Consider the following 13,791-nt stretch of genomic DNA (forward strand, 5'->3'; position numbering starts at 1 on the left):
CTGGAACAGTAAAAGTCATTGGGATGCACTGGTGTGGCTCTGGGACCTGTCTCTGGTGTTGTGGTACTGGTTGAGGATGACAGATGTTATCATGTCATGAGACTTACTGTGGTTAAAAGTGAGAGAGTTATCCAGGCTGCTCAGCTGCTGCAATCTGGCATGCATCATTCCTGTTCTGTTACGGGAAACAGGCAATGTCTGAGATTTTCGATCATGAACTATGGATCCTAACCCCTCCTGGTTCCTGCAAGATGGGTGAAATGGGATAGAAGCAAAAGTTAGACATGTCAAACTGCAGCAAGAAAGGAAGTGCTGTTAGTTAAGCACAAGAAGTTTTATAGAAAGAATTATAATGCAACCTATTCACTGTTTTTTTATAAAACAAAAATAGGTAGCTCAAAAAAAAGCATCACAGCAAACTCTTAAAACCCCAAAGCATGAAAGCAAAAGCACACAAGCTTTCTTGAAGTGCTAAATTTACTTCAGAGTTTAAAAAAAAAATAGTATTTGCAACCATAAATATTCTGAAAATATTCAGAACCCAAAACTGAATCCTCTATTTAGATTGCAAAAAATTTAGCAAAAAAGTTAGGACACACAGCAGTAAAATTAGAAAGCATACATGCAACAGGAGAGCAGGAATTAACTGAGATAGTATCATATACTTCTTACCCAAGCAGGAAGGGAGAAGAGCCATAGACTTTGTTAAATTTGCAGCAATCAAATGAAGAAAACAGAAAAGTGATCGGTGTTAGCAATCAGTACAGGCTAACTTCCTATTGTGTACCACCACCAGAGCTGATGAAGAATGCAAACCAGTGCTTGAACTGCAGAATTCCCTGTTCCCTTTCGTTCTCTGTCATTTGTGTATTTTAAGAGTACGTGCATTGACTGTGATACACTTCAGTGCAGTGACAATGGGAAAGACATGAAAGTTACATTTACTGAGAAAATTCACAACACCAGGTGCTTTCCACAGCTCAACATCTTCAGAATTAACATGCAGCACACAGACCAGGTGATCAGTAAACAAAAAAGAAGTGTAATAGTGTCCTCGACAAACTCATCAAACAAAGCAGTTGGAAGAACTTCTACAAAAAGCCTGAGAATTAGAGACTCCTGTACATCCAGAGTTTGACGTACATTTGAACACAAAGATTACAACCAAAACCTTAAGAAAGCCAGATTTATTTCTGAGGTTTTTACATTATGTGAATAATTTTTCCCCCCCAGAAAAATCTCCAAGGAGACAGTCAAGTCTGTAGAAGAAGATTCACATTATCTAAATTAAAACCAAACAAAGCTAACATTATAGTTAGAATGTATTACCATCCAAAGCCAGCAACAACTTTCTCACTGAGTTCAAGAGGGCCAGTATTTTAACCACACCAGTTTAATTATAACACTATTACCATGTCAACCACAGCATAAGGCCTAAAGAAGTTGCTATCTTTTACTCCATTAAAAAACACTTTGTATTAAAAAAATTGTTGCAGATATTAAAATAAATTAATACAAGTTTCTGACTCTCACAGATTTTCTTCAGCAGTGTTGGAATGTTCACTACTCACCTCCACGTAAAAACACTATATATATGAAATTTCTAAAACATTTCCATTTACGTGGTTTTGTGGCCAACTGAGTAAACAAAACACAATAAAATTTCTTTCCCAAAGACATTATTTCAAGGAAAAAATGCTGTAAAAGATAGCATTTAAGAGGTGGCCTCTGAAGTCACAGATCATTCTTAAACAGATACCAGACTTCCAGACAGGAAGCAACTTTGTTAATATGGTAACCAGTTACTTACTTCAAAATCTTATGCGTCATTTCACAATAACTCTTCTACTTGTGCAATTTGTTTGTTACAGAGGTTCAAGGCATATCTTACACGGTGCAATTATTAACAAACAAGACAGTGAAATTTAAATTCCACACAGTACCTGGCTATGTATCGCTTCCCCATGTACTGGAACTGATGTAAGCACACTCTGCAGAGAACACAAGTCAGAGAAGCCACACTTAAAAAAACCTTTTCTAGATTTATGTACACTGGAATTATTCAACAATTATTGTTAACTTCAAACTCTTACATCAAAAAAGTTCTTTATTTCTCCCAGCCTTAAAATTCCTTTCCAGACCCCAAGCCAGGAAAAGGTAAATGTGTCAGTTTCTACAAAGGGACAACAAGACAGGACAACTAACATGGAAGAGGGAAGCAAAGAGATAACCAGACATTGCCTATTTACACAAATTTTATCAATTGTGTGTAAGTGTTCAAAATAAGGCCAAAACATTTTGCTTCCCCCCACCCCAGCCTAAATTCACTTGGTTACGAATTGGCTTTTTTTGTTTTGTTGGGTTTTATTTAATGTTTCCAGATTCCAGGAAAATACTTTCTGAAATAACTATTTTCAAAAGGGAATATGCTTTTATAACAAGATGATGACAAAGACAAATTAACAACAAAAAATTTTCATTAAAAAAGTAATCTATATTATTGGTAAGTGCACAACACGAATGACTAATTAACTAGAAGTCATATTTTAAAATCAACAGAAGTGGTGTGAGGGGAGCTGTAATACTGATTTTATTTTACTCTATTCACACTGTAAACATTTATTCCAATAATACAGAAAATAATACAATATCCCTTATTCCTCCAGTAAGATGTTTTAAAAGTTCTTCTTTAAAGTGTAAAGCCAAAATGAAAGCCAGATTTCTGGCTCTGTCTTCCATGTGCCAGCTCAGAATGAGAGAAAAGACTGCCTTACTGGCTCTTCAACTCAGCTTCATTTTTTACTGAGATCTTGAGTAGCTCAGCTGTCTCCAACCTGCCTGGGCAGAATGGTGTTTGCCTTCCCCAAACTTGTCATTCTGAGCACAAAATAACCTCAACTCCCCCTTCTGAGATCTTCTTGTCTTTTAGACTAGTGGACTCATGGTGGAATAGTGGACTCATCCTGCACCTACTCCCTTAGGGAACAGCAGAGGACACATGAGGAATGCTAGGAGCATGGTTCTGAAGTTTTGCAGTACAATCAGTTCTGCTACACAACCACGTATTTGCTATTGAACAGCTGAAATTACAAGACACAGTTTAATGCAGAAGGGTATCAAGACAGTTGGTTCCTCCTCCATGAGCACTGCAACACTCTGAGCACTACTTCTTGTTCAAGAACTTTCTGAGATCCCTTCTGTATAGCCTGATTCCAGAGACTGTCATGGACTTGGACAGACATGCAATTGTGGACATCAAGTTAAGGACTTCCAAACAGATCAGGACAATATTATTAAATTTAAAAAAAACCCCAACAACAACCAAAAAAGCATTTACACATGCTCATATCCACACTCATGTTGTTCACAAAACATAGAGATGCACGACAAGCACAACAAAAACTTACTCTGTAATGGTGAAAAAGTCCATGAGTTCAGATTTTGTAGCCTTGTTCCAATATGTAAACAACGCATCTAGGAAAATGAATAACAATTTAAAAGATAACAATTACTATTTGAAGTGCTCCTTAAAACTGATTATACAAATGCTCATATCAATTGTCCAAATGAGCTTCTGCAACATGATGTTAATTAATAACCCATAATATTCCCATCCAATTTCATATTTTACACAGTAATATTTGTGCAGCCTCTAGTGCCTACAGCCCTGTAACAATGTAGGACTTCAGAGTATTTCAGACTGTTAGTCCTACAACCTGCTTCTTTACAGATGGGTGCCAACTTTTTTTTTTTTTTAATTAAAATTAATTCTTTTTTTCTTTGATCACAGACAGGGATGATTCCAAGATGTATGATCCCAACAAACAAGTAAGATGTGCCATTCATGTCCTATTTCTATACCTCTGTAACACCTTCTCCAGGATAACACGACTCTTTCAAAAACTCAATGGATCATCTCACAAACATCCCAGGAGAATGAAGAAGCACTATCATCACCATATTTCAGAAATGGAAATATATACCACAATCAAATAATTTGGTTCCTTGTAATACAGCAAGTTCTGCAGAACAGAGCCCAAGACACTTTTACAGAACAATGAATTTTTCTTCACCTCTGTTTTCCAAACCAAACTGTACCATCGCACACAAATATTCTCTTCCTTAAAAAGTCCTTCAGTTGACCTCACACTTTGAATAAATAATGAATACTTAATGCTTACAAGGTTTCAGTCAGACTTTAATTTGAGTAATCACACATATTTGTAAAAGGCAGCACATCATGGTATCTACACCTAAAATATTCTGCTGATTTTGAAAAGTTATTGAAATAACAGCCATAAATCTAGGAAAAGACTTTGAATTTATAAAAAGCTGGAGGAATTACCTACCGTCTGACATGCTTCTTAAAATATGAAGGAAACACATGAGCAGACTTTTGATCTCTGCTTGGTCAAGTTTGTCATAGCGAACAACAGAACTTCCTAAAGTGCTGCTCTGTTGGTTCTGAAAAGCAAACAGATGTATTTTGGCTGAAGAGTTCTTAAACTGAAAACAAATTAAATTGTTTTCAATTGTTTTAATAATTCCTGCAGCAGAAAAAGTATCTCCAAATGGAGACAGAAATGTTTCATGTAGAGACAGGTCACTAAAACACACATTACACACACCAAGTATACCAAATTAAGCCTCTTTGCTTTGCTTGTTTTCAATTCCTTCTAGGTATAATTTTTTTTTCCACTAGAAGCAAAAGGAAAAGTTACCTAAGTGGGATTATTGAATGAGTCAATTATACCTAGGTACTCACACTGTAGAAATCAAGCCTGTCCCTTCTGCTGAGACTGAATACTTGAAAACCAAATGCTACTGTTAGGTGATACATATATGCTCCTTTGCTTTTCAAGAGACTTTCTGCTGAACTGTAGACAGGACTGCCTCTACGAAATTCATTCCATTTAAAGAACTCAAGCAAAATTCAAAGATCCTCAAGAAAAACATACATGAAGGGCAATAATATGCATTCTGGAAGATTAACTACTACTAAGTAACTTGCTCTTGCCCTCCCCTTCTCCCCCAAAATACAAACAAACAAATTATCTACCTGTTCCATTTTTTAATGTAACTCCTACACTTGTGGGAAGTTTATCAGCAACCCACAATACCACTGTCTGTGCAAAAAGAAAAAAGCTCTGTAATAGGCCTTTTAAAATATATACCACTAAACAAAATGGAAAAACAAAAATTGTAAAAACAAATGAATTGAACTTTGGGCAAAGACTTGTAAAAGAATAATTTCCACAGAGTCAAGTGTTAAAAAATCCTCAGTCTGAAGCTTTTATAGATATACTGTATAAACTTCTGTTTAAAGTATAAATTATGCCCTTCATAGTGCCTAATTCTCACATCCAATATGCCACTTATGCAAATGGAAAATGAACCAGATATTTAATAAGTTTTCTGTAAAGTCAACAGTCTGGTATAATTCATCTGTATAAATCTTAATATAAAAAAATTACAAAGGTAGACTCAAGGGAGAAAAGCATTTGGTTTCACAAACGAAGCAAGAAGTGACATTAGAACAATCCTTCCTGGCATACTCCTAACTGAAAGCAGGAGACACATTAACCATGAAGGAACATTTCACAGCAGCCATTGACTGCTGAGCCCTTTTCATGCATTCTATTGCATTAAAGCATTCCTGTCCTAAACCAATCTGTGAATCTGATGTGTGACTCACATACTAGTCATTGAATGGATGCACAGTGAAAGTGAATGTGAAACTATGATGAATACTAGCCAGAAGTTACTGTAATTTAGGAGGAAGTGGACACCTCTGTAAGCTCAATTACTGCAGATTTTAAAGATCTCAAAAACTGTTTATTTTGAAGCATCTCTGATGAACAAGGAGGTGCTACTCTACAGCTTCTTGGATGCCATAACAGAGCAGGCAACCAATGGGTGACAGAGCAGAAACAGAACTGTTTCCAACACTTTAAGAAACTGCCCAAAGCACTAGATAATATTCCCACTAAGACTGTTGAAGATACATACAGATAAAATAGGACTATAGCTACCCAGAAGCTTAGTTTAGAATCATGTCAATAACCTACAATGTATGCACATATTGAAATAGAAACTGATATACTTCCAGTCTATTCTGATTCCACAAGCATAATACTGCAGATTATTCTGAAAGAAAATTAGAACAAAACCATGTCTCTTCACTATAATGATATCAAGCAATGAGCAAAAACTTGGAGATAACATGCACTGAACAACTGATCCACTAGAAAGAAAGTTTAGAAAGCAACAAATAAGAAGCCAGGATTAAGTATTATTTGGGGAAAATATCAACAGCATGCAAAACATAAATCCTCTGTTACCTAAGTTGGCAGACCAGAGTAGAATTTTCAAAGGATGTTGACTCCTTTGAAAACCCTTTTACTTGGCAAAAACACTACACATTAGTAATTAACAACATGACAACTAAGTAATAGATGACAGCATTGCCATTTAGCAACAGTGTATACCAAGGTATTTCTTTATTACCTTGGTCAATACCAAAGAACTTTCAGTTCTATCAAAGACCACAAGACTCAAATTCTGTAGTTATTGAAACTGATTTGGTTTTTTATACTTGAACTAGATCACGTGCATGTACCCCAGGTTTGACATTTGAACATATTTTACATGGTCAAATTGCATATATTGGGTTTGAGATTCAACTGTTGCAAAGAAGCGGCAAAACTACTGACCACACACTTCACTCAGAAGCTTAACTATACCAAGCACAAAAACCAGATACTTCTTGTAACTGAAGAGAGAAAGTAGTATGCAAAATTTTCTCTGGCAAAGCTGGGATTGTCAGAAGTGAAAAATCCATAGTAACACGGTTTTTCTTTGGAGGGTGAGAATTTTCTTCTTCCTCTCCGCTTGGGCGCAAAGCATGAGCAGAGTGCCTTCTGAGAAGCTTCTCTCTCTGCCCCACGAAGGCATGTCAGAGTCAAGGGGAAAAAGTCAACATGTTGTGACTTGCACAACGAGAGCGAAGCAAATGAAACGTGATCAGCATTGACACAAACTCTAGAAAGACAGGACTGAATACCTCATAGCACCCGCAGCCAGAGCTCCTAATTTGTAACAGCTTTAAAGTGAAATGGTTTAGAAAAGTCAAACTAAGATAAAAGAAATCACCCAGGGAAAGCAAAAAAACCTGGTTTTTTCAACGTTTTAAAAATGCCAAGTATATTGAGCATAGAAAGGGATGGAGTGATGGTCTCCACAAAATCAAAGAAGCTGTTCTAACTGGAATTCAATCCTCTCAAGCAACAATCAATACAGTTCATCTAGTGCCTTTCACTAGCAAAGGAAACAACAACTGCTTGCTTTTGTCTCTACATTGAAAATCTGCATTTTTTGTTAAACAACTTGGTAAATGCAATGCTAAAGCAGTTCACAAGATAATTATTTCACAAAAAATTATATAAAATACTGTTTTGAAGTTATTCTAGAAAAGCCCATTCACAATGGAGATCAGAGAAGTTAACTTCTATGAGACTTAGGATGAAATTTTAGAAATACACTTTTAGGATTTTTTGGTTTGTTTTTTGTTACCTTGTCAAGAGAATTGCTCTTGTCACTGTGTCTTTCTGGGAGACTGTTTCCTGAGTCTGTGCTTATAAGAGAACCTCTTGAGTCAGCATTCCTCACACTATTAATATTTGGAGTTGATGTGGTGTATGGGGAAGCTAAAAAAAAAACCAAATCCACAACCTCAAACAACATAAAAATCTCAAACAATACATACAACAAGTCACTCCATAGCTCAGTCAGACTTTTAAAATCACCATATATTTTTAAAGAAAGCAAATAATTCCATTCCATTTACTTATTTTTAATGAAGACAAACTTATTCTAGAATTTCAGCAAAGTATATGTGTAAACATAAACACAGACTTATGTACAACTATGAGACATGCATAAAAAACATACGTAGCAATACATACACATTTCTATTAAGAAGCATGTCTATTTAATAAAAATAAAAACAACAAACTTTTTGCATTTTTTCTATCTTAACTATCATCTTTGACATGGAAAAAAGCAGTCCTGCTCCAGAAAATAGCGTTAGTTTCATATAAAAGAGCAAACCCCAAATGATCCCAAAATACAGATTTTATGTACAGAGTGAAAAAATAAAACAGTTCCTCTTTAATTATTTTATTTTGCTTTTTTTAAGTGCTTACCAATGCCAGAGATAACACCAAACAGATCTTTAGGAAGGTTGTTATCCAATGTGTTTCCTGATTTTTGTGGTGTTACTAACTGACTTGCAGTCGGCAAAATCTGTGCATCATCCTTTGTGCTCTGTTTGGAAAAGAGAGGAAAATGTGATTATTTTCTGTATTAAGGACGTAGTGAATATGTCATGTCTTCTAGAGAAATATTTGTTAAGTATTTCTTCCTTAAAATTTAATTTATATTAAATATGCTCAAAAGAATGGAGATGCTCACATACTTGCATAAGCTTGGAATACCTTAAAACTTAAGGTACCTCAGGAAACATTGAAGAAATGAGTATTCTGTTGAATTTGAAACACTATAAAACAGATATTTCAAAAAGAATCACATTAATCACATTTTAAACACCCAAATATTTATCTTGTTGGAAGTTTAGGAGATTTTTTTCTTAATACTAAATGGAACACAACAAGATAAGGACAGAAGTAAAATACATGAATAATTAAATCTTAGATACCTGTGTGCAACCATATCAATACAATATACACCCTTCACAAATTGCATTTTAATTAATTCTCCTGTAGTCCTCTTGCACTATAGGTCTCTCAAAATCACTCCTTTAGGGTTAAGATCTTACTTAATTTCTAGAAAATTAACAATCTTTCTGTGGTCCACTTGTTTCAGTGCTGGACAGCACTGAAAAATTGCAGAATTCTGAAGCTTACGAAGCTCCTTTTTTTGCCAGGAGAATGCAGTATTTCATATACAGGTTACCAATAAATTATGATAAAACCAAATCAGAATACCAAACAGAAATTGTCACTCACGTTGCTGGAAGGGTTAACAGGAAATGGAGACACATCTTTCACATTGATTCGCTGAACATTTTCTATGAGTAGACCAAAGAGTGGCAAATACATAGTGGCTATTCTTGCTTGATGGCCCTAAATAGAGTTGAACAGTTAACTTAAAAACTACAGTTTTGATTTTTAATCACCAACTAGTTTTAATCTATTCACCCCTAAATTGCAAAAAAAAAAAAAAAAAAAAAAAGGGCACTTGATAAATATTTGCCAACCCACAGCTCACTCACATTCATAAATTCATAAATGGCAAAAGCAGTGATCATCACTGTATTTGATTCTAATTTACAGAAGATCAGCAAATTTTATTTACTGTCTGAATATAATGCAGAAAAACACCAAAATTTATGTCATTTCAGCTAAGAGTAACCAAGTAAATTAAGATTCTGTTAGCTCAATGAATTAATGACACCTTTCATTACAATTTTTTGGCTTCTCCACAGCACTGCTGACATTAAAAATCACTCAAAATTTACCACCATGACTTGTAGTTTTCTTATATCCATTTCATAAATAATAGATGATGGAAAGACAGCTCCAAAATATTAAGAGCTAATATTTAATGAAATGAAGAGCTTAAAACACACTTGTAAAAATCGGATTACTTTAGGCACAGCAGTTAGAGTACACTGTGCTAAAATACAAACCCACATACAATTATATTAAAAGATATTTTGTCATTTCTTTTGGTAAAAAGATGGAATTTGCAGATTGGTTTTGATACAGTTTTCATCACAGTCTGGGCAGAAATAATTCTGCTGAAAATTAACAGGGGTTTCTTCTATAAAAGAAAAAACTTTCTGTAGGTGTGCACACCTAACCTTTATTATTTTGTACTACTAGCATAGCAATAGACTTACCCTGGTGGCATATCTATCATCAAAAGAATGCTTTATCATCAAATTCTTGAGCACGCTGATGGCAATCTGCCGCACATCTCTGAACTCTTGTAAGGCATTGCCCACCTCCCTTAGAAGCAGTCCAACCAAGAAGTGATTTTTACAGAATTCATCAGTTAATGAATAGTCCAGCTGAAGGTCTGGAAATAAAATACAAATTTCACATAAGGAATGGTTTTATTTAAATCAATTTATCAATCAACTTCAGGCTGAAGTAAAACCCAGCACATGAGACACAGCAAAGTCAAACTGCTCCCTCTTTAAAGTACCTTTTGTGTAATAAAAGAATCCAGTTAATTTATGTACTGAATATATGACCTCTTTAAAGAAACTTCAGCTTGAAGGGCTCATTTATTAGAACATATTTATGTTTACAATATCAGCTGAGGAGGTGTCTAAGAGTTTCTCGTGTTCACTGTCATTGCTCAATACAGTAATCAAAAACGAGATGCTAATCTCAAGGACTTTCATTTTCCAAAGAGCTCTCTCAGTAATGCAATTCCTTAAGTCAGAAAGAAGCATATCTGAGACACCACAGCCATTATACAGACATCCTACAGGTGTTCTTGTAACACACTTAAGAGCCAGCCACATCACCTGAGATATCTTTTGCTCAACACAGCAAAACACAGCCAGAAACACTTCTTATAAAGGTCTTCTTTCCAAGCTGAACTCCTAGCTCCCAGGGAGCATTTTATACTCTTCTTTATTGTGCAACCAGAAACACTGTTTTCTCTAGTTTTGCTATTTTCTAAGGTTCCCTAAGCTCATAATCTCTCTTTTCTATGAAAATATTTAGGCAGTGTTATTATCCAAGACACTCCCGAAGGCTAAAAAAACCTTTTAAAAACCAAAGACGTAAAAAAATTCTAAACAGTTGTTCAGCTTGTGGTCTTAAATTTTGCTTTATCTTGCTCAACCTTGATGAAAATGTTAATTAGTGATATTCAACTTTACTAACTAGCAGAGCCTACTGAATAAATATTTCAGAAAAAATAGCCTATTCTGCAAAAATATGTTACGCAGGTTTACTTGTTCCTTGTAAAAGCACCTTCCTTGCCTCTGTTTAGTGCTTTCTGCTGTAGTTCAGTGCCAGGAAGAAATTAATGTGTCTTCAGAAGCAATAGCAAACATATGACTTGTTTTGGCACAAGACTGGATGTACCAGGAACCCAGCTGGGCTACACAGAACTTTCATGACTGAGCTCCTACACACACCAAAAGAAAAAAAAAAAAAGAACCATGAAGTGGAACTGAGAATGAGCTACAAAACAAGAAAAGCTTTTACCACTACATTAGTATTAAACCCCAGAATAAGGAAAACATGGGATATTTGCTAAATGGAGATTGTGATTTAGAGACAGTGGGCTTGGGTAAGGCTGAAGTATTCCATAGCTTTGTTACTTTATCCTTCTCTGACATGAGTCCCTTCCTTAACAGTCCAGAGACTATCTTCAAGAAAGACAATAAGTGCCAGTGGATAAGGATCAGGTCAGATTGCTCACTATCACCTTTGTGAAGCCATGGTGAAGTCATCTTTTAGCAAGTGAAGGAGAAGAGTGTGACTGAAAATGGCCAAAATAAATTTTAAAATTTTAAATCATGTTTTAAGACTGAACTGTTGTAAGGGGAGAATAGCAGATGTTGACATGGTCATTGTATCCAAGCTGGGACATTTCAGTCTAGGTGAAGAGACACCCAAATGTGAAAAATAACTATGTAGATCACTGGGCTCAAAAGTTGGAGATTAATGGTTTGTACCCCACTTGGAGACAGCTGTAAGGAGTTTCCCAATGGCTATCCTACTTATTACTACTTCATCAACAACCTGAAAGGGGAGATGGAACACACCCTCATGAAGTTTGTGGGTAGGTACAGTCCATTTGCTCAAAGGGCAGAGCTGCATTTCAGAAGAATCTAGATTCTACAGAAATGGCAATCAAATTCCATAAGGAATAATGCAAAATTCTGCACCTGGGATGGACACACTTCCTGCAATGGTATCAGCTGTGGAAGGACTAGCACTTCTAGAGGAAGGAAGGCCTGACATGATCAAAGTTCTTAGAAAACTTTGATCATGTAGGCTACAGACCTACTCAAGTCCCTTTAAACCTGAATAAATATATGAAAAAAAGTTTACCATGTCTCTCTTTGGAAAGATTACTCTGCTACCTAAGCACTTCCTTTAACTTTCAATGAAAGGATTAAAACTTTAGACTTGTATTTAACAATTTGAAGCTTTCCATCATCTCACAGACCTGAAGTTACACAGTGTACACATTTAATAATAAAAAGCTGACATACAAGAAACATGCCATACGCTACTTCAGAAGAATTTACCTTGGTATCTCTGAACTCTGCCTTTTCCAAATGGCATTGGTAGATTCAGTGGTATATAGTGCTCATGATTACAGACTACACGAAGAAATTCAAATTTGAATTCAAAAAGAGCCTGCAGAAAGAAAACCTAAGTTAAACAACTGATGCAGTGATTTGAATAACATATTAAAAAACAAATTTCTAACACAAAAGGGTGATTCATTTCAGTCTTGCACTATGTTGGATATAGACCTGTCAAAGTTCCACATGTCAGCACAAAATAAATCCAGAATAACTCATACTTAACAACTGGTCCTATTTACTATTCCCATTGTCCAAAGTTTACAACCCTATTATGTCCTGATGCAAGAAAAGTGTGGGCACACAGCAGAATCTCTTTGGGCATCTGATACATGCTTTCCCCGCTCCAGTAAGTACAGCTTACAATATTCAATATCAAATCTTCCAACTTCAGTCATCTTGCACTCATGCTTAAAATTTCTGCTTAGTGTGGCACCCCCACACCCCACTACTTCTGTGATTCACACACTCTAGTGTGGCAAAATTGCACCTGAGGATGGGAATCAAAACAAGAAACAGTGGTTTGATGGAAAAAAATGCTCTAGGCACAGAGCAGGGACTTCTATTGTTACTGGGAAAAGACTTAATGCAGGACTTTATCCCCATGCATCAAGAAGAGACAACACTTAAAAATAGCTTGTTTAAAAACACTGAGTACCTTCGGATCTCCTGGGGCAAAACAGCTGATGTAGTTATTGATCTGCTTGAAAACAAAGCCTCTGTCCATAAAAGTGAAACATCTCTGGGGAGAACAAGTAAAACCAAGATAGAATTGATTTACTGCTGTCTCTGCATTCAGTAATTATATTTCTGTATTTAATATGTTTATTTTTGAAACACTTTATTGACATTTCAGTTTGAATACAAAACACAATAAAGCAATCAAATTAAATATATGTATACATATATACCATATATATATATAGTATATGAACATCAAATTTTCCCTTAAGAGTGCTGATCATAAATAACAAATAAAAAGCAGTTTGAAAAGAACTCTATCTTGACAGAAATGCAAATGTCATGCCAGTAGAAGTTTTATCTACCACTTCAGTTCCCATTCTTTTCTATCCCTTGTGGATATTATTGGCTGAAAAATGAAAGACAGTGAAATAAAATGCATTCAAACAACACACTGCTGAAAACTATTGCAGGATTTGAAGGCAACCCAGATGGTATTTTTAAAGGACAAAAAAAAGAAAAATCAAAATACATTTTGAATAAAATACATATTAATTTCTTAAATTACCAAATTTCTGAATGGATATTATCTTGTTTACAGAAGATTCAAATCATACTTCAAGGCATTTAACATGGATATAAAACTATATTTAAAAGGCTTTATGCATGTTCAGCTTTATATGAGTTTCAGATTCCAGAACATCCATACAGAAGCAATATAACTGAAAGAATAACCATAGAGTCCAAAT

At 35.3% G+C, this 13,791-nt stretch overlaps 1 protein-coding gene across 3 annotated transcripts in view; it reads right to left on the reverse strand.

Annotated features, from left to right (window-relative positions):
• The window catches only part of DOCK9 (dedicator of cytokinesis 9), an 83,560-nt gene that overhangs the window by 22,744 nt on the left and 47,025 nt on the right, over positions 1-13,791 (reverse strand). For 2 of the 3 annotated variants that reach the window (XM_041423414.1, XM_041423413.1), the window contains exons 29-38: positions 13,020-13,103; positions 12,302-12,413; positions 9,923-10,101; positions 9,027-9,143; positions 8,205-8,325; positions 7,573-7,706; positions 4,350-4,464; positions 3,408-3,474; positions 1,944-1,991; positions 108-244 (exon numbers count right to left, since the gene is read on the reverse strand). In XM_041423414.1, the coding sequence (XP_041279348.1) occupies positions 108-244; positions 1,944-1,991; positions 3,408-3,474; positions 4,350-4,464; positions 7,573-7,706; positions 8,205-8,325; positions 9,027-9,143; positions 9,923-10,101; positions 12,302-12,413; positions 13,020-13,103 (1,114 nt within the window). The remainder of the gene's footprint in view (positions 1-107; positions 245-1,943; positions 1,992-3,407; positions 3,475-4,349; positions 4,465-7,572; positions 7,707-8,204; positions 8,326-9,026; positions 9,144-9,922; positions 10,102-12,301; positions 12,414-13,019; positions 13,104-13,791) is intronic. The other variant, XM_041423412.1, reaches the window with a different exon arrangement.

This window comes from Onychostruthus taczanowskii, unplaced genomic scaffold (assembly GCF_017590055.1).
Source record: "Onychostruthus taczanowskii isolate IOZ18803 unplaced genomic scaffold, ASM1759005v1 scaffold77, whole genome shotgun sequence".
In the NCBI taxonomy this organism is placed as follows: domain Eukaryota; kingdom Metazoa; phylum Chordata; class Aves; order Passeriformes; family Passeridae; genus Onychostruthus; species Onychostruthus taczanowskii.